Below are 27,452 nucleotides of genomic sequence, written 5' to 3'. Positions count from 1 at the left end.
TTCTCAATCTGTTAAATTTAGGATCAGAGTAAAAAGGAAGCCCAGTTACATATTACAAATCAAATTGTAGTATTATTTCCTCTATCCTGACCAAACTAGATTAAGGTACAGGTAGACTTAATTTAGCTGACTCTACATTACCCAAGCAGTTAAAATCAGCAAAAACTAACAGTTTTTCAGATTAAAGATACTTCCGATTTCAATGAAATAGGTACTAAATTAGAAATGCAACAGGAATATTAAGAGTAATAAAATTCATGTAAGAATTTTAACATATACCTAACTCATAGAATACAGCCATGAACAAAAATTAACTGAATTACTACACAAATTATATTAAAATTGATGACAAAAACTACCATCTCAATCTAAATAAGGCTTCACTGTTTTATATATAAAATAACTAAGCCAAGTTCCCACTAGCATTTGATGACTATCGCTCTTAAAACTTAAATAAGAGCCACTTTATTTAAAATCTATAGGTTCTTATTCTCCTCAGATGTGTAAAGGGCATACTATGTGATCAGCACTGAGTCTGGGATTGGGATTATTAAAACTTCCTTGCTTTAATTTTTTAGATATACTATTTACTCACTGAGAATCATGGACTGACCAAGACATACAGACTAAATATAAACAAGTGAGAAACCCGCATTCCAGAGAAAAAGGGGAGGTCATATTAGGTAAAAGGATACAACATAAAGTAAAAGAAAGATGGCATGAAAGTAACAGGCAAGTTTTAATAGGGAGCAATAGCCTGCACTGGTTTGAATAGATGTCATCTGTTGCTGTGAATATCCAGTAATAAAGATAAAAATTGAACTAAGGTCAGTTTCGGAGCACCTTATAAGTCATGGTATAGACTTGATTTACCTTGCAAGAAATGAGAAGTTGCTGGACAAGTACAAGTATAACATAAACAAATACATTCAGACAACTAGATAAACTACAGACATTCAAACTAATGAAGGTGCTTGTTACTGCAACAGACTAGGAGGGGGTTGATGAAGGTTTATAATCATGATATATTTTTATTCATTTAATCGTCATAGCAATTATATGAGATAGAAATGACTGTTATTCCGTTTACAAATGAGGAAACTAAAGCACAGAGATTATAAAACCAAATCAAAGTCATAACTCATTAAGCATTGGGGGAAGGATTTGAACCCAAATAGCTGGGCTCCAAAATTCAAGCATTTTAACCACTATTTTGCTATTGAGAACTAGAATAAAATACTGCATAATAAAACCCAAAAGTTTTAAGAAGTAAGGTTGGTCACTAATGTTATTTGCTGACATAAGACCAAATGCAATGAGTACTTAAAAATTAAAAAGGCCATTAAATTTAGCATTTCATGTTCACCAGTGACTTATGCAACACAAATGATAATTTTTGCCTTAGGAATCAATCACCAAACATACATTCAACTTAAGATACCAAACACTACACAAAAGGTTTAGAACATTAACGAGTAGCTTTAACATGCTTTAAAATTTAGTTTTAATAAATAAAATTTAGTAAATAAAGTTTGTTAGATAAAATTTATTTTAACTTAGAATAGAGTCTGAAAGCTAATAAATTATGTTTTTAAATAAAAAAAAAGAATATGGCATTCTAGTAAAACAAAATAACATTTTTATATTAGGCTACCGCCAAAACGTAAAGGAAAAAATTATTCTTAAATAGCACAGTATTTCAGCAGATATTTAAAAATATTTGAAGCAAAATTCCACATAGGTCATTTACAAGGCAAAGACAAATAATAAGTGGTGCCTGCCTAAGTAATGTATATTAGCTGGCCATTTCATAATAACACGTCAGATTAGGTTTTTTTTCAGACACACATATTACGACAAAGAAAAATTAAAGTTGTGATTTGGCAAAAGTACCATTAGCAGACAAAGCACATACATACAAAAAAATGAAAGAAAGTATTTGCAACTTACACAAAGTTGCAATACAAAGATATGTGATAAACTCATTTTTAAGTAAGGAAAACACCTAATAGACAAAAGAGGCACAGGAAATAGAAAGACACCACATGGATGAGAAAACCCAGATGGTGAATGGCTAATCAATATGTGATAAATCCCCAGTCTCATAGGTAGTCACAATATATAATCAAAATGCCAATTTCTAACCACTGGATTGTTAAAAAATCTGTGTGATGATATTCTCACACATTCGCTTCTACTGGGTAATGAAATTAATTGTATATTAAACTGTAAAGTGCACACACTGTATATTTAATAAACATATTCTTTGGTCTAATAAACTCACTTTGAATAGAAATCAAACAAAAAAATTCCATCAATAGAGAAATATTAAAATAAATCATGGCACATCCACATTATATTTTGTGGCTATTTAAAAACTGGTTTAGTTTTATTTTTATTGAAAAAAGTCCTTTCGATGTTTTCAAGTTAAAAAAAAAAGTAGATTTCAGAGTCAAGCCTACTATAACTGTAAAAAGGAGAGAGAAGTTAGAGGGAGGGAGGGAGGTCAGCCACTGGGTCCTGAATATTTTGTTTGTACTTAGAAGAAAGAAGTATGGATGATTATATATGAAACTTAACATGTTCCATCAAAGAAGTGGGGTTTAGGGCAGCCCGGGTGGCTCAGCAGTTTAGCACTGCCTTCAGCCCAGGGCATGACGCTGGAGACCCAGGATAGAGTCCCACATCGGGCTCCCTGCATGGAGCCGGCTTCTCCCTCTGCCTGTGTCTCTGCCTCTTTCTCTCTGTATCTCCCATGAATAAATAAATAAAAATCTTTTTTTTAAAAAAAGAAGCGGGGTTTAGAGTAAGGAGAAAATTAACATTCTTCTATACATTTGTTATTTACATTGTTACAAACAACATATATTGCTTTGGTATTAAAATAAATCAATCTGGTAAGTTAATAAATGTGTTCTAATCCAGTATGCCATTAATTATTAAAATGAAAAGCTATCTGTATATGCCAAAGCATTTGTTTTACTATTGGTTGTACTTTTTTCTTTCTTTTTTTGTATATTTTTTTATTGGAGTTCAATTTGTCAATGTATAGTATAACACCCAGTGCTCATCCCATAAAGTGCCCCCCTCAGTGCCCGCCACCCAGTGTGTGTGTATGTATACGAATATGTATATGTATAGTGTATGTGTATATTCATTTTCTTCATGAATATTTTATACTTTAGGTTTTATAACTGTTATTAAATTTTATAATTAAATTTTTAGCAAATGGTAATAGTTTGAAAATAGTGTCATATAAAACATCCTTGTATATCTTACATAATGCTACAGTTCAAGAAAACCACCACACATTGTGCTGTTTCAGGTCAAATAATTCTCCATAGATCTTTGTTTGAATCTACCTACTGACATAACAGAACTTCCCATCTTCTGGCTATGGTCACAGAGATTCTCTTCTCTTATGGAATGCCTTGCTCCTTGTCTTCCTTATTTGTATAAACCTACCCAACCTTTTACAGCTCCATTAGTTATACTGGATACTGCTCATTTTTGACAATTCTCTCACTGGGTAATCCTATATCTAACTATGTAACACTCTTGGGAAAACAGATTCTTTTTCTATAACAAATTTCTGTGGCTTTCTGGTCATGATAGTATAGGAGAGGTGTGGGAAAGAGGGAGAGGAGGAGAGTAGAAAGGAGATAAGGGGAAAAGGAGAGAAGAGGGAGGAAGAGAAAGAAAGGTCCTTGTTCAGCAGGACATACCTGAATTTTAACACTAACAAAGGCCTTCAATCACTTTTAGTTAAAAGCATGGGGATACATATCCATCCTGCATACTTTCCTGATTAGTTCTTTTGATCTAGATACTGCTGTTATTGGCAAAAAATTAAATAAGATAAAATGAAGATAAAGAATTGTTGAACTCAATGTTAACTCTACGAAAAAGCAGCAGAGTTAACATTTGTTAGGAAACTACATCTAATCTACACTTAGCTCAGAGAGATCAATGAAATCTACTGAAACAGTTACCCAGTTGGGTAAAAGGAAACAGCGGACAGCATACTGAGTAATTTCACATTAAATTTGCACTCCTTTAATTGATACTGCACATTTTATAAATATTCCTATAATCCTAGGGGTAAGGAGAATCAAAGTAATGTTTAGTTAGAACACTATTTGATGCATATTTTTTAAAACATGAGATACTAAGAAATGTGCATGTATCAACTACATTCTCAAGTTTTTTTTTTTTAATAATTGTGTGACTGAACCCATACCCAAGAACTCCATATCAACACTAAAACTGAAAATCCAATGCTGCAAAAGTCTTACAAACTGTATATTGCTAAATTACTTTCTCGTTCTTGGCATGTTTTCATAGATGCAAATAAGCTTTGTACTAGTTTTATGTAGGACAACTTTGTAACTTAATTCCCACTAGAAACGTGCCCTCTCAAAGTTAAAAGACATTGATCTTTTATTTTTATTATTGTATATTTATTTATTTTAGAGAGAGTCAGAGCATGTGCAGCTGGGGGTAGGACCAGAAAGGAAGGGAGAGAGAATCTCAAGCAGACTCCAAATTAGTGTGGAGCCAGAAGTGGGGCTGGTGTAGACCGACGCTGAGAACATGACCCTAGCAGAGACGAACAGTCAGATGTTTTTTTTTTTTGTTTTTTTTTTTGTTTTTTTGAACAGTCAGATGTTTAACCAACTTAATCACCCAGACTCCCAGACAGGCACTGATGTTTTAAACCAGACTCTATTCATACTTTAGACCAGAGTCTATTCATAATTTTAGACGAGAGTTCTATTCATGAATAGACTAATAGCCTAGTCTATTCATGACCCTAGTAGAGACGAACAGTTAGATGTTTAACCAACTGAATCACCCAGACTCCCAGACAGGCACTGATGTTTTAGACCAGAGTCTATTCATACATAAGCAGCTCTAGTAATATACATACAAAGTGATAATAATAAGGACATATTCTGGTTACATGTAATAAGTGAGACATACGCATTGACTAACAAAGTTTTCCTGATTTATTGACAGGCCATTGATGATTAAGGGTTACTAGGATGAAAAAAAGAGTTAGTAAGTGCACAATGGAGAAAGGGATTAACTTTAAAGAACAAACAAGCCATCCTTCTACAGATATAACTGATTTGTATATCATAGTTTACATACAACATAAAGGAGGAAAAGCCATGCTCCTAAAATCTTTTTATGTATTTTGAAAAGAGACTTCTATAATAGAATTCAGTGCTTGGTCACCCTTCCCCTACATTTCTATCCTAACTTTGGTTTCTTTTTTAATGAAAAAAAAGGAGTCAGCAAAACAAAATGCCACCATTAAATCATTTTGCAACATTTTGTGTCAAAAATGTAATGGGAAATGCACACATCAAGGGAAAGGTTACTGTTCTTCCAGAACATCTTTTCACTTGGTTCATGGCTCATCCTTCTACGTAACTGTGCAGGCACTACTGATGGTTTTCTCTCTCGGTTTAATGTGGCATTTGAAGGATTATGGCATTTTCAGGAAAGCACACTGCAGTGATTTTAGTGGTTATCTGGCTGAAAGTGATACGGAGATTTAGAATAACTATGCTGTTTATGTGCAGTGGTGAAAGTCATCTCACAATGTCAACTTAATTCTTGATTATGTATTTTCTTAATAATATCTGAGATCATTCTAGAAAGGGAAACCAGAATTGGAGGAAACTCCTTCGAAATGGGAGCTTGCTATATAAAGGAATACTATATTTAGCTTTAAATTCTACTAAGTGCATTATAATAGGAAGAGCTAATTCAGAAATTGATAATCTAAAATCATGCTAGTTGAAGATAAGTATAATTGCTCCTTGAAACTGTTTCACAAAAAGGATTAAAATGAATTAAGAATTAAGAGAAAAAAAATCTTAAAATGAAAGGAAACTATATATCATACACATAAAACAATTAGGATATACAAAGGAAGAGTAAATATGAAACCTGCGATAAGTACTTACTTAGATAACATGTCTTTTTTTTTTTTTTTTAAAGACTGTATTTATCTATTCATGAGAGACAGAGAGAGAGAGGCAGAGAAATAGGCAGAGGGAAAAGCAGGCTCCATGCAGGGAGCCCGACGTGGGACTCAATCCTGGATCTCCAGGATCACACCCTGGGCTGCAGGTGGCGCTAAACCGCTGTGCCACCGGGGCTGCCCAACATGTCATTTTTATGTACAAATATACTTCAGCCAATTTAAAAGCTCAACTTATATTTTGTTTTAGAGAATTAAAAAGAAGACAAAACTGTTTCAGGTTAAAAGGAAAACATTTTCTACTATAAACCATTCCTCACAAACTTATGTCTCAATTAGTAAAAAAATATAAAGCGACCACCTTATAATTAACTCACATATTTTGGTAGGCTATGATCTATAAAATGTATAACCCAATTTAAAATTAGAAAAATATTATGGGCTTATAATACAATTAAAATAGTACTGTTGGTGAATGTTTTATGCTATAAACTTTTCGTAATTCCATACACCTAAATAATAACTTTCATTTCTGACTTTTTTTCATTGCTATACTATTATAAAATCCTAGAATGAAAATTAAAGAAGATTCTCAAGTCAGTCTAGGATGCTGTTCATTTTATAAATGAGATAACTAGTTTCCAAAGAAGTTATCTTCATTCCTCATGGTGCCACTGGCTCTTGCTGGCAAAGCCTTACTTAATATTTCAACCTCTCAATTTTAGTTCGATGCCCTCCTTACCATTTTTTCCTGGCTGGTTACTTAATTAAGTTTTCAAGTGAGACTCACTTTTTGAGTCTATTAAAAATTCAATGCACTACCACTGCCAAAAAAAAAAAAAAAAAAAAAAGAAAAGAAAAGAAAGAGATTTCTTCCTTTAATAAGTAGAAAAATTATCATCCTCATTTTCCTTATTAACAGTCTCTTCATATATGTCAACAATATTAATTTGAATATTAAAGTTATACTACTAATGATGCATACTATATCTAGAATGTGTGAATATGATGAAATGAGGAGAAAAAACTGATAGCTTCTCTTCTCAATCCTTAATCATAAAACAGAAATGTAAAATCATTTCTGTTCAGATACCACAGTGTTAACTAAAATATACATGCACAGACACACACACACACACACACACACACACACACACTTTTATATCTGAGCAAGATTTCCCACGGTTATGTAATTCTGAGGTTTTGTATTTCTGAGATTTAAGTCTTCATGCGTGCTGATGTATGAATCAAATTCTCAGTTAATGGGATCCCTAGGTGGTGCAGCGGTTTGGCGCCTGCCTTTGGCCCAGGGCACGATCCTGGAGACCCGGGATCGAATGCCACGTCAGGCTCCCAGTGCATGGAGCCTGCTTCTCCCTCTGCCTATGTCTCTCTGTGTGTGTGTGTGTGTGTGTGTGTGTGTGTGTGTGTGTGTGACTATTTAAAAAAAATTCTCAGTTAATGAACAAATTAACATTTATTTTTTGAAGATTCTAAAATCATAATATCTTATTAGCTAAGCTTACTAAATTTCAAAGGACTGTAATCTTTGTCTATTATCTTGTATTATTCCATTCATTTACATGACCTCTCCTCTCTGAACAACCCACCCTCAGATTATAATCAAGAGGCTGACTATATGTGACATATATCTGTTCTACAAATATAATTCACAACATGCAAATATACTATGCTTGTGGTTTTTTTTCTTTTTCTTCTTTTTTTTTTTTTTTGAACAACTAGTGGTTAATATTAATACTCACACCTCTCTAAAATTTCACATCATTGTCCTGGCATATTCAGAAATTTCTTTAATCTACAATTAGGACAATGATGTATGCTGTTCTTTAAGATAAGACAGAGGGACTTCAAAAGCATTTAGTAAATAGATGAACACAAAATTACTAATGATCAAAAAGTAAAAATATAGATGGCATCTCATATTTTCGCAAACAGAAACTTCAATTAATATATCTGGTATTAAAGGTATTTAATACATTTTATATGTATATATACAACATAAATATTATGTAAACATATACTGATATGCCTTTTAGATATTAATATTTCTTAAAATTATCTGAAAAAAATATAATCTTGCCTCCCCAAAAGGATAAAGTATATTTACTTAAAAACATATATCCCAGAGATAAACATCTTCAATGGTCAGATCCATTATTAGTGCTATGATCGTCATTCAATAGAAAATATAAATAAAGAGCAATTCAGTAATACCTAAAGTTAAAAAGGAAAAAGTATATTTCAATAAATCTTTTTCAATATCAAAGAAACTCTAATAGCATGGTTAGAAGAATAAAGATTATAGCACTGAAGTCGCAGAGAATATCATGAAAACTATAAACACAACATCGAATCATCTTGAAAGTACTGCTATCATTTAGCCTGCAACAAATTCATTTATCAATGGTATGTTATCCAACCAGGGAGCTGAAACGTAAATTATACTGAGACTATATAGGATTCACAGCACAGACTCTAGACAGACTGCCTGAATCTGAATATCAGCTCCATTACTTTCTAAGCTTTCTAAGCTTTACAACTTTTGGAAACTTGAGTTCTCTATGGCTTAGTTTCCTCATCAATTCAATGGGGATAATAATACTCTTTAGCTCACAGGATAAGGATGAAATGATTAAATGTATATGGTACCTGGTACATATTATGTGTTTTATTACAGTTGTTTGCATATATAGCATTTACAACTCTAACAACTGAGCCAACCCTTATACTAGCATTTATGGCATTTAATCTTCCAATAGCCTGAGGGGTTGGTACTATTAAGTATTTCAATTTTCTAGATAAGGAAACTAAGCCACAGGAAAGATAAGGACAGAGTTAACAAAAACAAAACAGGCTTCAAACCCAGCAGAGTGGTTATAAATCCTCAAACTAATCATTTGTTACATAATACTGTCTCCCAAAATGTAGAAAAATGCCAAAACTTAATAAAATTTGGCTCTTCACGTAAATCTAGTAGGCTTTTTAAAATATCCAATGTTAAAAAATATCAAGTTGAAGGACTAAAATGGGATAATATCTTCACCTTTCAAGATTCATTTTTATATATCTTTTCTAAAAAAAAAAAATTCTATCACTCTCGTTAAAGATGGTAAGGTATAAGTTATTTAGGACCATCGCAATAGATAGTGTGATCACTGCAATAGGATTTTACAGTGGGAGAGAGATGCAGCTCAACTCTGAATACATCATGGGCAAGTGAGAATGTAAGGCCAAGGAGCAGGGTGGGAGTCAGTGGATGAAAAATCACTAAGAGGCAACAACATTAAAGATAAGGGGAGAATCGCGCCCTAGGCCAAAGGCAGGCGCTAAACTGCTGCGCCACCCAGGGATCCCTGCAAATGATATAATCCCATATATAGAAAACCCTAAAAACTCTCCCAAAAAACTACCAGGACTCATAAATAATTTCAGTAAAGTCACAGCATAAAATATTAATATATCAATTCCATATCTTTGCAATAACAAATAATTATCAGTTGCATTTCTTTACACTAATAATGAATTAGCAGATAAAGAAATTAAGAAAACAATCCCATTTACAATTGACCAAAAATAATAAAATATATAGGAATAAACTTAACTAAGGAGGTATACTCTGAAAACTATAAAACCTTCATGAAAGAAATTGAAGACAACACAAATAGAGATATTCCATGCCCATGGATTAGAAGAACCAATACTGTTAAAAATGTCCATAAGCAATCTACCCAAAGCAATGTACAGATTTAATGGAAACACTATCAAAATGCCAAAAATATTTTTCATAGAACTAGAACAAACAATCCTAAAATTTGTATAGAACTATGGAACCACAAAAGACCCCAATGAGCCAAAGCAATCCTAAAAAAGAAAAACAAAGCTTAAGTATCACAATTCCAAAGAACAGGTTATATTCCAGAGGTGTAGTAATCAAAACAGTATGGTACTGGTCCAAAAATGGGACACATAGATCAATGAAACAAAATAGAATCCAGATATAAACCCAAGTGTAACTAGTCAATTAAACTACAGGAGGTAAGGATTAAAATGGAGAAAAGATAGTCTTTTCAACAAATGGTGCTGGGACAATGGGACAACTGTATACAAAACAAACAAACAAACAAACAAAAAAAACAATGAACCATTTCCTTACACTATGCACAAAAATAAACTCAAAGTGGATTAAAGACCTACATGTGATACCTGAGACCATAAAATTCCTAAAAGAAAACACAGGCAGCAATTTCTTTTACATCAGCCTTAGCAACATTTTTCTAGATGTGTCTCCTCAGGGAAGAGAAACAAAAACAAAATTAAACTATTAGGAGTGCACCAAAATAAAAAGCTTTTGTACAGGGAAGGAAACCATCAACAAAAGCATAAAGTAAACTTTGGGCTAGGAGAAGATATTTGCAAATAATATATCAGAAAAGGGGTAAATATCTAAAATACATATAAAGAACTTATACAACTTAACACCAAAGAACTAAACAATCTCATAAAAAAATGGGAAGAGGACCATTTTTCCAAAGAAGACATACAAACAGCCAACAAACACATGAAAAGATGCTGAACATCACACATCATCAGGGAAATGCAAATCAAAACAATTAAATATCATCTCACACTAGTCAAAATAGCTAAAATAAAAAAGACAAGAAATAATAAGTGCTGGCAAGGATGTGGAGAAAAAGGAACCCTGATGCACCACTGGTGGGAATGCAAATTGGTGCAAACACTGTAGAAAAACAATATGGAGGTCCACAAAAAATTAAAAACAGAATTACTGTATGATACAGTAATTCCACTACTGGGTATTTACCCAAAGAAAACAAAAACAGCAATTTGAAAAGATATATGCACCCCTACTTTTACTGCAGCATTATTTACAGTGGACAAGCTATGGAAGCAAGCCAAGTAAATTGTGTATTGACAGATGAATGGGTAAAGATGTGGTGCATGTGTGTATGAATATGAATGAATGAATATTAGCCATGAAAAGGAATGAGATCTTGCTATTTTCAACAACATGGATGGACCTAGAGGGTACTGTGATAAGTGAAATAAGTCAGATAAATACCATATGATTTCACTCATACATGGGATTTAAGAAAGAAAACAATTGATAAACAAAGGAAAAAAAGAGAAAACACGAAAGCAGACTCTTAACTATTAGAGAACTGATGGTTGCCAGAGGGGAAGTGGGTGGGAAGAGAAGTGACATAGATAAAAATTAACAGTACACTTACCATGATAAGCTCTGAGTAATTTATAGAATTGTTAAATCATTAGATTGCATACCTGAAACTAACATAACACTACATGTTAATTATACTTCAAAAAAAAACTAAAAGTGGGGTGCCTAGGTGGCTCCTTGTGTTGGGCAACCAAATCTCGGTTTTAGCTTAGGTCATGATCTTAGGGTCATGGGATCAAGCCATACCTTGAGCTCTGCACTCTGCTTGGGATTTTCTCCCTCTGCCCCTCTCCCTGTTTGCATTCTTTGTCTCAATTAAATAAAGAAATCTTAAAAAAAAAAAAAAAAGCAGCAAAAGCTAAGCAACACAGCATTAAAATAGGAATAGCACTAAAATATTTTGGAGGCCAGAAACTCAGGGCAATACCTGGAAGTTAGCAAAAAGTAAGATTAGCTGTGGGGTAAAAACTATTTGTCTGAGAGAAACATTACAAATAAAAATGCACAAAAAGAAAAACTGTGAAAAATTTTAAAAAACCCACCTGACTTAGCAGGGTTCTTGACAAAACCATATTTACAATGAAGTACACAGATGAACCTAGGAGGAAGTTCAGGAATCTGACTAAAGTTTGGATCAGAAAAAGAATCTTTGTTGGGCACCTGGGTGGGTCAGTTAGTTAAGCATCTGTTCACCTTCAGTTCAGGTCATGATCCTGGAGTCCTGGGATTGAATCCCAAGGCTGCCTCTCTACTCAGCAGGAGCCTGCTTCTTCCTCTCCCTCTCCCTCTGTCATTCCTGCTTATGCTCTCTCTCTCAAATAAATAAAATCTTTTTTTTTTTAAAAGAATCTTTGTTGCCTTCAGTATATTAAAAAAATTTTTGAAAAAAAATCTGTAACCAGAAACATGTATAATAGTAATATGAAAATGAATAAAGGGGCAGCTTGGGTGGCTTAGCAGTTTAGCGCCACTTTCAGCCCAGGGCCTGATCCTGGAGACCTGGGATTGAGTCCCAGGTCAGGCTCCCTGCATGGAGCCTGCTTCTCCCTCTGCCTGTATCTCTGCCTCTCTCTCTCTCTCTCTCTCTCTCTCTGTCTCTCATGAATAAATAAATAAAATCTTAAAAAAAAAATGAAAAAAGGTCAGGAAAGGAATAGGCTATGCGGAACCAGTGACAATAGAACATTTAAAGAGGTTGGAAGCTAGATTTAACAGTAAATAGGCATAGCACTTTTTGAGGTGATAAAAATACTATAAAACTAGATTGCAGTGATGGCAAACCACTTTACAAATTTATTAAAAATCATTATGTTCTACATTTATAATGCTGTATCTTATGGCATGAACACTGGACCTCAGTATATTTACTTTTTAAAAAGAAAGGAAGTATTCAGGTGCCTGCATAGCTCAGTCAGTTGAGCTTCTAACCCTTGATTTTGGCTCAGGTCATGATCTCAGGGTCATGGAATTGAGCCCCATGTCAGGGTACACATTCAGCAGGGATTCGGCTTGACATTGTCTCTCTGTACATCTCTCTCTGCTCCTTCTCCCACCTTATGTTCTCTCTCTCTAAAATAAATAAATCTTAAAAAAAATAAAAATTAGTACATGCTATTTATCAACAGAAGGTGTTGTGAATGAACTTACTTTCCACTCCTCTTTAGCTAAATGAGAGACACAGCAACAAGAAAATGGATCTAAGAAACCTTTTTTTTGAGAATTAATCAAGAAAAATAATCATATTCTATGTAGTTACAGAGTAGCCTCAAAAGAGATGCTACTGAATGTTGCCAGGAGAGCTTGTGAGGGAATGTAAACAAAAAAGTAGCATGGAGTTAGGAACTTAGAGTGTCACATAATCTGTGAATAGCAGAGCTACTTTGTTAAACCTCAGAGATGACACAGCCTAAATTCTTCTACTGAAATAAGAAAACAGAGATAACACAGAGATGAACTGACTTGCCTAAAATGAAAGAACTGGCAAATGACAAGTATGAAGTAGCCGAGATCTCTCAGTGAAGTAATCAATCAAAAAACTATTATTTACCTTCTTGTTTCTTTACAACATGTATATACTATTTTTGTTTTTGATAATTAAAAATGTTTATAAAATTTAAAAATAAAACAAGCAGGATTTATTTAAAGAAATGTCCCTGCCCTCAGAGAGATTATGAACTATTTCAATTGTATAAAGTTACAAAAGTGGGGGTGCCTGGGTGGTTTAGTCAGTTAAGCATCAGCCTTTGGCTCAGGTTATAATCCCTGCTCAGCAGGGAGCCTGCTCCTCCCTCTGTCCCCCTTCCCCTGCTTGTGCTCATGCAAGCAGGGGCTCTCTCACTGTTGTTCTCAAATAATAAAATATTTAAAAGTAAAAACTAAGAAAATGAAATAAATAAAGCGATAAAAGTGTACAGACTTAATGCATCAGCAAATCAAGAAGTATTTATTCTGAATTAGCTGCCTGTGCCATAGTATATTATATTAGACTTTAAGAACTATCACAAATAAATGGAAGGCTAAGACCCTGCCCTTATCTAATTGAAAAAGTAAAAATAACTCAGAGACAATTTTCAAACAAGACGATGACAACATGATGTAGGATTTTATGTGGGTCCCAAGGGCAACCAAGGCAAGAAAAAGATCACTGCGGCATCATGTAAGTCAAGAAGGATACGTGGAAGAAGTAAATACTGACTTTGTCTTAGAAGAGAATGTGATCCAAAATATTACAAGAAGTAGAAAAGTCACAAGCAAATAGTGCATATCCAAAGATAAGTGTACGCAGAGGCAGGAAGGTGTGACCAGGAGGGGGACTGAAGAGTTTCAAAGGTTTGAATAATGTTCAGTTTCTTAGTCTATGTGATCAGTAAATAGCTGCCTGTTCTATTTTTGTGTCATGAACAGATTTTTTCTTAAAACTGGACATGTAAGTCAATACTCTTTTGTATGTAAGATGTACTTTAAATTTTAACTGTTCTTTAAAAAAAAAAAGATGAGTACGACTAAAGAAAATAAGTAACTGACAACAGAGAAAAAATTAATAAATTCTTTGGAAAACCCATCTTATCAAAACTGACACAAAACAAAATTAAAAAGTTCAATCTGTATTTATTTTAAAAATTGAATTATCAAAAAAAAATGAATTATCAAAAACCATCCAAGAAAGAAAGCCGTGGCCCAGATGGTTTCATTGGGAAATTAAAAAAAAAAAAAAAATTAGTGAAGAAATATCGATTGTAAGCAAACACAGATGAGACAGGAATACTTTCTAGTGCCTTTTAGAAATCCAGTATACCCTGAGAACAAAACCTGATAAAGACTACAAGAAATTAACAAGAACAGTACTTTCATCAATAGAGAGCCAAAACCATTATCAAATTTTACTTGATTTCAATAACAAATTTTAGCAATATTACCAAATGAAATCCAAAAACATATATACGAGGCAATACTTCATGACCTGGAGGGGGCTTATCCCCGGACTGCAAGATTGGTGTAATTTTTGAAGCCTCCTGATGTGGAGGAAGGAGGGGGTAGACTCAAACACTGAAGTAAGAGCTCATGCACCTCTGCCAAATCTCCTTATTGAGTGGTCTTTAAGACTTTACTGACTCAATTATTTTCTGCTTCCCGGACCTATTCCCAGTGCCTGGGTCCATAAAACAGCAAAAGCTTTTTGTTCAGGACTCCCTCAGCAGTGACATTAATGCCCCCACTCCCCTCCATGTCTGTACTGATTAATTTGACCTTTATCTAGTACTATTCAGTGGAGAAACTGGAGTATTGGAGGAGCCAGCAATTTTTCCTGTTTGGTATCTTGTTTATACTACTGGAATAAGTAAATAAATAATTTTAATTGTCCTAACTGAACACCTCAATACCTGGCAGCTCTCCATGCTTGGATAAACAGTTTTTAAAAATTATATTTAAAAATCTCTTATACAATAACATCAAAAAACACTAAATGCATAGAAATACATTTAATAAAAGACATGCAAGACTTTTATACTGAAAAGTACAAAGACATTGATGAGAAAAAAAAATATAGGATATCTGAAAATGTGAATAAATGCAGAGATATATCAAGTTCAAGGATCAGAACACAATCCTGTTAAACACCCAAAAACAAATAATCCAATGAGAAATGAACAGAAGATATGAAGAGACATTCCTCTAAAGAACACATACAGATGGCCAACAGACACATAAAAAATGCTCAAAACCATTTATCACAAGGGAAATGCAAATCAAAACTACATATCACGTCACATCTGTCAGAATGGCTAACATCAACAACACAGGAAATGACAGATGTTACCAAGCATGTGGAGAAAGGAGAACTCTATTGCACTGTTGCTGGGAATACAACTGGCGTAGCCACTGTGGAAAACAGTATGGAGGTTCCTCAAAAACTGAAAAATAGAACTACTCTACTATCCAGTAATTGTACTACTGTGTATTTACCCAAAAATACAAAGACACTAATTCAAAGGGATACATGCACTTTGATGTTTATTGCAGTATTACTTATTATAGCCAAATAATGGAAGCAGCCTGTGTCAATCATTAAATGAATGGGTAAAGATGAGATATATATTGATAATAATATATTTATTATATAATTAATATACATATTTTATAATTCATTTATTTTATTTTTATTATATATTTTATATATTATTTACATACATTTATATATATTATTTTTACTTTTATTTTATATAATTAAAATAATGTAATTATATAATCTAATATTATAATATTATATAATTATATATTATGCATATAATGGAATATTATTTAGGCATAAAAAAGAATGAAATCTTGCCATTTGCAACAACATGGATGGAGCTAGAGTATAATGCTAAGCAAAATAAGCCAGCCAGGGAAAGACAAATACCATATGATTTTCCTCATATGTGGGATTTAGGAAATAAAACAAATGAACAAAGAAAAAGAGGAGAGACAAACCAAGAAACACACTCTTAACTATAGAGAACAAATTGATGGTTACCGGAGGTGAGGTGAGTGGGAAGGGGTTATAAGTGATGGAGATTAAAGAGTATATTTATCATGATAAGCACTGAGTAATGTATAGAATTGTTGAGTCACTATATTGTACATCTGAAATAATATAACACTGTACGTTAACTATACTGAAATCAAAATTTAAAACTAAACTAAAAAAATAATTTTTAAAAAAGACAAAGGGTGCCTGGTGGCTCAGTTGGTTGAGTATCTGACTCCAGCTTAGGTCATATTCTCAGGATCCAGGGATAGAGCCCCATGTTCACCTCCGCACTCAGCAGAGAGTCTCCTTCTTCCTCTCCCTTTGCCCTTCCTCCTGCTTGTACACTTTCTCTCTCAAATAAGTAAAATCTTAAAAAATTAAAAAAAGACAATACTCTTCAAATGTTAATGCTCCTCCAAATTCATCCACATATTCAACACAAAATTAATCATAATTGCAGTAGGCTTTCTGTTTTGGTCTTTAAAAAACTGTAGTTAAGTATACATAACATTATCATTTTAAGCATTTTTTAGGTGTACAGTTCTAAGGCATTATGTAGACTTTTTTTAAAAATTTTTTTTGAGAGAGAGGGAGAGAGGAAGGGCAGAGGCAGAGGGAGAGAGAGATTCTTAAGCATGTTTCATGCCCACAGCTGAGCCCCACACTCATCTCACAACCTTGAGATCATGACCTGAGCCAAAATCAAGAGTTGGGACATTTAACCAACTGAACCATGAAGCACTTTTATATTGCTCTGCAACCATTACCACCATCCATCTCTGCAACTTTTCATTTTCCCGATATGAAACTCTGTGCCCATCAAACAGTAACTTTCCAGTCACCCTATCCCTGGAAACCAATATTCTACTTTCTGTCTCTATGAATTTGACTACTCTAAATAACTCATATTATGTGGAATCAGACATTGAACATAAGGTCTTCAAGGTTCATCCATATTGTATGTCAGAATTTCCTTACTTTTAAGGCTGAATAATAATATTCCATTATATGTATATGCCCTATTTTGTTTATCCATTCATCCATAAATGGACATTTCGGTTGTTTCCACCTTTTGGCTATTGCCTCTAATGTTGCTATGAACATGGATGTACAGTATCTTAAGTCCTTGCCTTCAATTCTTTTGGATATATGCTGAGAACTGGAACTGCTGGATCATATGGCAATTCTGTTTTTAATTTGTTGAGGAACTGCTATACTGTTTTTCTCAGTAGATGCACCATTTTATAGTCTCATCAACAGTGCACAATGGATCCAATTTCACCACATCATCACCACACTTGTTATTTTCGGTTTTAAAATATACATTCTAATGGTCTGACATGGTATCTTGTGGTTTTCATTTGAATTTCTCTAATAATGAGTGATGCTGAGGATCTTTTCATGTGTTTGTTAGCTGTTGTATATCTTCACTGGCAAAATGTCTACTCCAGTCCTTTGCTAGTTTTTAATTACCTTTTTTGTTTTGCTGATGAGTCGTGGTTCTTTATGTATTTTTGATTACCAATCTCTTATCAGATACATGATTTGCAAATATTTTCTCACATTTTTTGGGGCTACCTTTTCACTCTGTTGATACTGTCCTTTGATACATAAAAGTTTAATTTTAAATGAAGTTCAGGGAAGCCTGGATGGCTCAGCAGTTGAGTGCCTGCCTTTGGCCCAGGGCGTGATCCTGCAGTACCAGGATTGAGTCCCACATCGGGCTCCCTGCATGGAGCCTGCTTCTCCTTCTGCCTGTCTCTGCTGTGCTCTCTGTTTCTCATGAATATATAAATAAAAATCTTAAAAAAAAAATTACATGAAGTTCAACTTATCTATTTTTGTGGTTTTGTTACTGCCTGTGCCTTTTATGGTATTATGTCTAGTCTTCTTTCTTTTTTTTTTTTCGTTTTTTTTTTAAATGAAAATGGACAAGTATTTCTAACATTTATATGAAAATGCAAAGGAACTAGAAGCACAAAAGAACTTACTATAAGGCTTCAGTAATCAAGGCAATTGATACTGGCATAGGAATAAATAGATAGCTTAATGGAACAGAATATAGTTTCAAAAGGACTCACATTTAAAAAGCCAACTGATTTTTAACAGTGATACCAAAGCAACTTAATATAGGAAGACAAGCATCCTCAATAGATGGTGCTGGGAAACTGGAAACCCACATGAGATAATAAATAAACCTTCCTTAACTCTACCTGTGACCCTAAACAAAAATTAATTTCAGATTGATCATATATCTCAATATTAGAGTCATAAAGCTTCTAGGAGAAAATGAAGGTAATAATCTTTGTTACCTGGATTTAGCAAAGGATTCTTAGATAGGAAACAAAAGCAATAATCATAAAAGAAAAGGGTGTTTAATTTTAATTTCTACTCAGTAACTTCTGCTGTTTAAATGATACCATTAAGGAAATGAATAAGCAAGTCATGAATAAGGAGAATATGTTTGAAAAACATTTATAAAAGGACTTATATTCAAAATATATTTTAAAATTTCTAAAGCTCAATACTAAACATAAAACCCAATCTTTAAAATAAAAAATGGGCAAAAGAATTAGTTCTCAAATAGAGAATCCAAATAGCCTGGGAGTGCATGACAATGTGTTATATATTATATATATCAGACCAATGCAAATTAAAACTACAGTAGGAATCCCTCACATACTCCTTGAAATAGCTGACATCAAATAAAAACTAAACATATCATTTATATGAAATTCTACCAGAGGCAAAACTAACATATGGTTGAAAATAAAATAGAAAAATGGGCGCCTTTGAGAAGAATGACTGGGAAAGGCCACAAATTCTTGGAAGTGATGACAATGTTCCAGCTATTATTAGAAATGGGGGTTACATGAGTGCATGCTTTTGTGAAAAACCATCAATTTATCCACTAACATTTATGCATTTCATTGTATGTAACTTATGCCCCCCACAACACACACATATACTAGTGAGCTTAGTAGCTATACCTTTTGTAGTTGTTTTGGTTGGCAATTCTGAAACTACCTCCCATATATCCTAAACTCAAGCAAACAGAGGTACCGAACATGATACTTTTTAATAAATTTTAATAAATGGAAACGTTTCCACGAAGCTGGTTAAGCTTGTTTCATCATTGCATTATTACTTTAGAATTTACAATTTTAGGAACATTGAATTGTTTTTTGTCTATGTAGTTAACATAGCCTAGATTTTAAAAACTTGAAACAAAATTGATTAAGTTTCTATTTAGGAATAGTCATTTTTTTACTTTTAATTTTCTGTCATCTACATCCAAATTACTAAGATTGTATTTCATCAAAACATCTACTTTTAAAAATATATCAAGGATATTTAAATTATAACATATATGCTCCTTTTTTCCTACTTATCTTTAATAATAAGGGAAAGAAAAATATCTTTGTTAACCAATAATCGTACTTATTTCTTCATACATTCTAGCATTTTTCATATATTAAATATTATCATTCTTATAGTTTTATGTCCAGCATTAGGCTTACCCAATTAAGCAGCTTTTTAAAAGTTAAAACAATTAAACAACCAAGTTTTCAAGAATAAATAAAGCTTTCAAAACTAAAGATGACCTCATAAAGTAGTATCTTTTTTTTAAAGATACCAAAAGATTAAAAATCAACTGTGTGCTAAACAAAATGGAAGTTTATGAATATTTCTCATAACAGGAACATAATTATGTTTAACACTCCAGAATGTGGCAGAGATAGGTGTTCTTAATTTTACTGAATTTTAATTTTGCTCAAGTATTAGATGGTATTATTTTCACTAATCATATCAGAATTTCCTTGAACAGCAACCATTTCCATAACCATTATTAAAATTATAAATAAAAATTTTAAAGGACAGTTAAAAATCAAAGAAAATAAAATTTCAGAGGTCATAATTATGTTCCTTTGTTTACATTTTCAAATATTTCTAAGGCTTCTTCAGTTTGGATAGAATCCCAGAATTTTCTTCCCTTTGGCTGTGAACCCCATTAAAGGAGTTGAGCAGCATAATTCTTCAGGCTCTGAGTTACAGGAAGTCCATATGTCTTCTGAGAAATCTTGATATGTTGCTCTTTGTTTTTTTTATTAAATCTAACATAAAAATTAGTAAGATTTACTATCTTAGCAATGATTCCTTGAGGCAACTTCCTACAAAGTATGTAAACCATTAACTGGAATGAGAACACAAAGCTATATGAGGTTAAGTGGAACAGAGACTATTACCTTCAAGATGGTTATAATTTCAAGAGAGAAAAGCCAAGTTAAACATATACCAGAGAGAGAAGCAGCCAAACTTGAAGGAAGAGGTATATCACAAAGGCTGTCAGGGAGACACGAGAGGATATATTTTTACCACACATAACTGAAAGAAATAATTGAAATCCAAGCTTTGGAAGTAGTCTTTTAGAATAAAGTAACTGTATGCTACTAACGAACCACTACCACTGACTCAGGAATGCAAGACAAATCAAAGTAAAACAAAAACCTAAAACTTATCCTTGAAATTGCTTGTAGAGGCAAAGAGTAAAAACAGAAGTTTGTCCAGAAATGTCTTTGTACAGGGGAATATCTGTTTTTCATATATTTGAAATTTATTAGAAGACACAAATCATTTTAAAACTTGTAGTTGTTTCTAGGTTTTAATTTAAAATTATCCATATAATCCAAACACCATCACTTACAATCATGATATTCCTACATCAGTATGTAAATTTTATCATTAAGAATGATTACTGTGTGATAAACTGCACAAGAAACAGTAAACTAACAAGTGTGTAATCAAAATAAAGTAAGTCATTCTATTTAAGAAATCTACCAATTGCAATTTTAACTGCTCTTAAAAAATAACACTAGGCTTCATTTTTTTTAAGTATTTTTTAAAGACTTATTTATTTATTTTAGAGAGAGTGTGTGTATGCGGGGGATGGGGTGTGGAGGAGCATAAGGGGTGGGAGAGAGAAACTCAAGCAGACTCTGCTGAGCGAGGAGCAAACACAACAATCCCACAACACAATCGTGGGATTGTGGCTCAATCCCACGAATCATGACCTAAGCTGAAACCAAGAGTTGGGTGCTCAACCCACTGGGCCAGCCAGGCACCCTTTCTTTTTTTTCATTTTTTAAAAGTAATTTAAAGCAATTCATTTTTAGTGACCTGATGTTCTATGAGCATAGTAACAAATTATAACTAATCATAGCTTTACTTTTTTTTTTAAAAGATTTTATTTATTTATTCATGAGAGACACAGAGAAAGAGAGAGGCAGAGACACAGGCAGAGGGAGAAGCAGGCTCCATGCAGGGAGCCTGATGTGAGACTTGATCAAGAGTCTCCAGGATCACACCCTGGGCTAACGGTGGCACTAAACTGATGAGCTGCCTGGGCTGCCCAGCTTTACTCTTTAGTCTAATAAAATCTCTGCAAGAAAACAACCCCTCAACCACAACACAGGTAATCTAATAAGCCTCCATACATGTCAGAACAAAATAATTTTTAAAAAATATGAGTAATCAAAGAGATTAATATTTGAATAAAAATCTGATAAACGTGAATTTTTGCTGGTGTTCTTAACCACTTATGATACAATCAAAGTTAGTTAGGAGGGAAGCACTCAGTAGCCAGATGTTTAAAATATGAAATAAATAAAAGTGCTAATAATATTGCTAAGAGACCAAACAGACATCCTAATCTTATAACCAAAATGGTTCAGTATCTAAGTAATTTGCCATTTACTCAAATGAGGAGAATATAGTAAGCATTTAATATGTGGACCTAGATAAAAAAGTGAAATAGCTTCATAGGATAATATCCTACACTCAATGCTTCTGAATAGTGGCCACAATACAAAATAAAATTAAAGATACTATTTAAGATGATTGATGGATTCTAGGGCTTTTAGCTTTACAAAACCTTTCTTTCTCTATCTTCCATTAAGTAATAAAATGTGTCACTAAGTTTACAGGGTTAAGCTAAAATTTGAGGTCTAAAAGTTTGCTCTTATTCCTAATCTGACAGTTTGATGGAGACTTAAGATGCACCAACATCTAAAAATATATCTTTTGCAGATCAAATTTGATCAAGGAGAGGGATCACTTCATTTCTGTTTATTACACTGATATATCAACTAACTAATCTGAGATCTGTAGTTTCTATTTCCTTAGTTGTATTCATCTTGTATTTTTAGTGACATAAAAGCAATTTTCCTTTATTAAGCCTTTTAAACAACTTCATCAAATACTTGTATTTAATGACCAATTTGTTCTAGGAATAAATTATAACAGATTTTTTTAAATTAATTCAGCAAAGAATGATCAGTCATTACTTATATGAAGTAGTCATTCATTTACCCAGCATTTACTGAGTATTAATTGTTCCAGGAACTGTGGAAACAAAAACCAATAAATGTATCACTACATAGGCCATTACTACCTCAACAAGAACATCCATCACAAAAAGATAAATACCTAAAAAGACTTCATAATTCCAAAACAGAGCTTCAATGTGACCTTTAGCACTAAGAAATACACATTTTTAATTGGGAATTTCCCATATAATTTTTAATTAAATTTTAAATGCAGATAGCAAAAAGAAGGCACTATTTTTTAAAAATGTGTAAGATACTGTAAACCATCTTTCTCTTTAGGACCTTGATCATTTTCAGATTCCCATGTCTAGTGGAAATAGCTGAGTCAAATCATTTTGACATGTTTCAACAAATTCAACAAAAACAAGGCATGCACATTCTCTGGAAAGCAAAAATAAGCATGTATTATTATGGAAATATATTTACCAACTGGAACCCTTATTTTGGAGCCCACATATATGTATCCTTTGTATTACTAAACAATACCACTACCCTACCACTTTATATGGAAAATATTTATCACTCAGTAATTACTCATTTAAGTCCCTAATAGAACAGAGTATAATTTTGATCATGTACAATAGAGGGAAAAACTTAGACACAGAAACGCTAAATTACTTGCCAAAGACCTGAGAAAAACTTAGAGGCAAACCAAAAATAAGAGCTAGAACTTAATATTACAGTTAATGGATCAACTGAACTCAATTTCCCAATGATATGAAAAGATTATACATGTAAATTCACATATACACATATACAGGTAACTGAAAAAGCCAGGAAAATAATTAAGAAGGATTTTTTTTGTATATAGCCTGAATTACATAGAGAAGTGTGGTTTCAAAATCAAAGCTGCTAAACAGCAGGTTCTAGTGAATCACGTACACTAGTTCAAAAGAACCTGAGAAAATATAGTATATTCAGTAAAATATTATTAATTAAATTATCACCCAAGAAATTTAATTTTATGAGAACTTAACAGACACACATAGTAAGCATAATATATCACTGACTAAGCACTGAAATATATCTTTAGGAAAAGTAAAGTCTAATTTAAAATGTCTTAAAATTAAAGTTAAAAAATAGCATGTGTACATAATATTTAAGATGCAACTTAATCATAAAAGCATAGATTGGGGGGTGATTTGCAAATAATAATGGTGCCAATTAAAAAATTAAAGACATGTTAGGGAAAATGGCAAATATCAGCTTATAAGATTACCTTTTTAAACACATGAAATTCTATGTAAAAAAAAAACAACTTCTCTTTAACCCAAGAGCAATAGCGCTAAAACTGAATATGTTGTTTTGTTTTGTTTTATAACAGAAGAATCACATTATAGCTATAAAACATTTTATGTCATTGCTTTATATCCAGCTTATTTTATCCTCAAAAACATTAATATATATTATAAAACATTTAATTCCCTCTTCATTACCTCTTTAAAACCTTTGCAGAAAATCTGTGATGTTATCTTCTTATCAAGGCAAAATCAAGGAAGACTTTGTATATTCATCATTTCTAGAGTAACAAAAATATCTTTACCTTCCAGAAGAACTTTCCACAAAATCCCAGACACTGGCATGTTACAATAATGCAATTAGGAATGGAAATTTTATAACAATAATTAATTAAATAAATGATAGGAAAGGCTAATACTATTTTTAAAATCTCATCAAGAATCAAAAAAAGATTATACCTACTTTTTTATGATAACTAAAATATGATGTGTTGATATACTCTTGTTATAAAGTGGTTTTTAAAATAAAAATGAATTTATGTCCTACGTTCTTTCAAATAAATGACCAAGGAAATAAAATAAATAAATTTATAGGTCCTACAGCAAAAATGTCATAAATCAGCTTAGGATCTTGAAAAAATATATGAGGACATATATATATAAAATTAAATAATATAATCTAATTATATATAATTATGTATTATTTCATATAATTAAAATTATTTACATAATTTTCACATAATTAAAAAGAGAACCAGCTCTCTAGTTTTTAACTACTTTTTCAAACTGATCAGATCCCAAGATGCATCCCTCAACCCCAAGGGGATTTCCTTTAGATTGAATTTTTGTTCATTATATAAGACTGTTTTACGGTGTTTTTCTTTTATTTATTTTTATTGTTTATGCACTCCATCATGTTATGCTTATGCTTGGGATTTCTTTTTTTTTTTTTTTTTACATAAAGAAAATTGTATTATGGTCAGAATTATTCATGTGTATCTTCTGATACAAAAACTACTCTACCCTAAATTTAAATGAGTTTCATCTACAGGATAGCTCTCATTACTATGTACTACTTCGGAGAACACTGACCAAACATGATAGACCTTCCTAACTCTGTGGAAGCACTTGTATTTCTTCACTGGAATTTTTATTTTCTCATTTTCTTTAATGATAGTATAAAAAAAACACATAAAATTTAAAACTGCATGCGTTTATTTGAGGAATTAAAACAAACAGAAATTAGATTTTTTAATGGCAAATAAATGACATCATTTTGGAAGCAAATATTTAAAATCATTTAACAGTGCTAATGTATGTTTTAACAACTCATTCTTTTTGAAACATTTAATTTCTGTGCCCTCAGTTAATTTCACAGGGCTTTATCAAAAGATAATTCTTGAAAGAAATCAGAAATGGCTTCCTTAACATATTAGAAGACTCTTTGTGCCACTGTCCTTTGAAAGAATGATATTACTTTTAAATTAGATCTTTTGCTCACCACTCCACCCACTCCTCCATCTCACCCAGGGCTTTGAGTAATTTCTTTATCTCAGCAAGAAGCAAAAGGCTAAAATTAGCAGTCTCTGGACCCTCAGGAATAGTCACTGTGCAACATCAGCTGAGATTCCTGATTAGCATTATGTCTGATTCTTTAAAAAAGTACCAAAGCAAAACAAAGAAACAAAGAAGAAAACAAAACAAAAAACAAAATCTATCTAGGCCATCTTTTCACCTTTCTTTATTTCATGAGAGAAGCATTTAACACATTCATTTTGATAAATGGTAAGGAAGTACTAATGAAGCTCTTGTCAAATAAAAAAGAATCTCTATCATTATTACTAATAAACTTCAACTTTTATAATATGTAACAACTTAGGAATTTTATTGTTTATGAAATGAAATAATAATCTTTAGTACGAAGTGTTTAGATGAAATTATTTTTATGGCCTATAAACACAGAGCATTGCTAACTGCTATTGTCAAGAGAAAATTGTTTCTTGTGTTCAAAATCCAGACTTCACTCTTAATTACACCTAAAGCCAGAGAATAACCATGTGTGGCAGGTTAATAAGTGGATGAAATCTGTTTCTGAACTACTATTTCCACTAAATAAGATTTTAAGAAAGGTCCTATACTGTGATTTTTTCCCCATTATATCTGTGATGAGAAAATGATGAAGATGGAACCTCAATCCCCTAAAGACAAAGTCTCAGCAACCAATTTACCTGACAAGATTTTCATTGTCTCCAGTTCCCTTGCAAGTTGCACATTCAGTTCGCAAATCTTCAGCCTTAGGCTTCTTTTGTAACACAGACTGCCTTTGCCTTCTCTCTCTAGGAATTCTTTCCTGCCATACAAGGGAAAACAAAACAAAACATAAAACAAAACCAAGATATGAGGAAAAAAGAAAATTTAAGCAAGAAAGTTTCTCAAAGTTTAGACTGTAAAAAATGCTTAACTTATTCCAACCTCATGTTTTTCTTCCTCAGGAATGAAGCTTCGCTTTCGTCCTCTGGTTCTCTAAGAAAAAAAAAAAAAAAATTCCACAAAAATATCTAATGTTTAATTAATAATAAAAATAAATATTTTCTGTTAAATGTTACTGCTTTAAGTTAAACACTTGAAAAAGTAGTATTTCTAATTAATACTGTATCGCTCTAGTGCACTTTGTTACAGTTTATATCAGAAGAGATAAAACATGACAAATTAAATGTACTTTACAAGCGTTTTACTTTTAAATTACACAACTATCTGATAGGAAAAGTAAGTTCTCCAAAATCAGCTGAAATGATTTTCAACACTTCACACATGTCACACAATCATGATTTATCCAGAGCATTTAAATTTTAACTTCTACGACTTCTATAGCCGAAACGCTAAACCCGGACTCATATTACTATTATTTCCAATGTTTGTGTAGAGTACATACATGTTTGTATAACATAAACAACCAACTTTTAACTGCCATCAAAAAGTGGGAATAAAAGATCTCAGATTCCCCCAAATCCAAGATGAAATAAAACTAACTAAAACTCATGTTCCACACTGGGCATGGAACCTACTTAAAAAAAAAAAAAAAAAAAAAAAAAAAAAAGAAGAAGAAGAAGAAGAAGAAAAAGAAAGAAAGAAAAAATAAAAACCTAACTAACACATGGTATAAGTGACTTACTTTAAATTTATTTACTTGAAATTTTACATCCTATATTTCAGAACACATTTATCATTAGAAAGATGACATCTAAATGTTAAAAGAAAACTACAATAGTATTTGTATCCAGTATGTTGAAAATTTCCACCCACATTGCACAGCCTTATAAATTTATAATCCTCCTACGCAGACCAGTTCTTTAGAGGCTGAAAGATAAAGGAGGCACCATTCCCACAAATTTGTTTGTCTGACCCTTAAGATCAAGGAACATTCCCAAATTAGAATAGGTACCAAATAATTGTGAACAAAACTGATGTCCAGTACAAGCTGATGCTTTCCTAAATTACTGTCCATTTCAATTCTTCATAATATTGAGTCCCTTGTTATTTAACACCATGGCTAATTGCATACTGTTTAATCTGCTCCAAGATATAACCAACAGCTGACTAAATT

General features: G+C 32.5%; 1 protein-coding gene across 6 annotated transcripts in view; it reads right to left on the bottom strand.

Annotated features, from left to right (window-relative positions):
• The window catches only part of PHF14 (PHD finger protein 14), a 236,322-nt gene that overhangs the window by 89,858 nt on the left and 119,012 nt on the right, over nucleotides 1-27,452 (bottom strand). For all 6 annotated transcript variants that reach the window (XM_041728062.1, XM_041728064.1, XM_041728067.1 and 3 more), the window contains 2 exons: nucleotides 26,321-26,371; nucleotides 26,077-26,198 (listed from right to left, as the gene is read on the bottom strand). In XM_041728062.1, the coding sequence (XP_041583996.1) occupies nucleotides 26,077-26,198; nucleotides 26,321-26,371 (173 nt within the window). The remainder of the gene's footprint in view (nucleotides 1-26,076; nucleotides 26,199-26,320; nucleotides 26,372-27,452) is intronic.

Source organism: Vulpes lagopus, chromosome 13 (assembly GCF_018345385.1).
Source record: "Vulpes lagopus strain Blue_001 chromosome 13, ASM1834538v1, whole genome shotgun sequence".
NCBI lineage: Eukaryota > Metazoa > Chordata > Mammalia > Carnivora > Canidae > Vulpes > Vulpes lagopus.
Note: the sequence above shows the minus strand (reverse complement) of the source record. Positions and strands in the feature narration are given on the sequence as shown.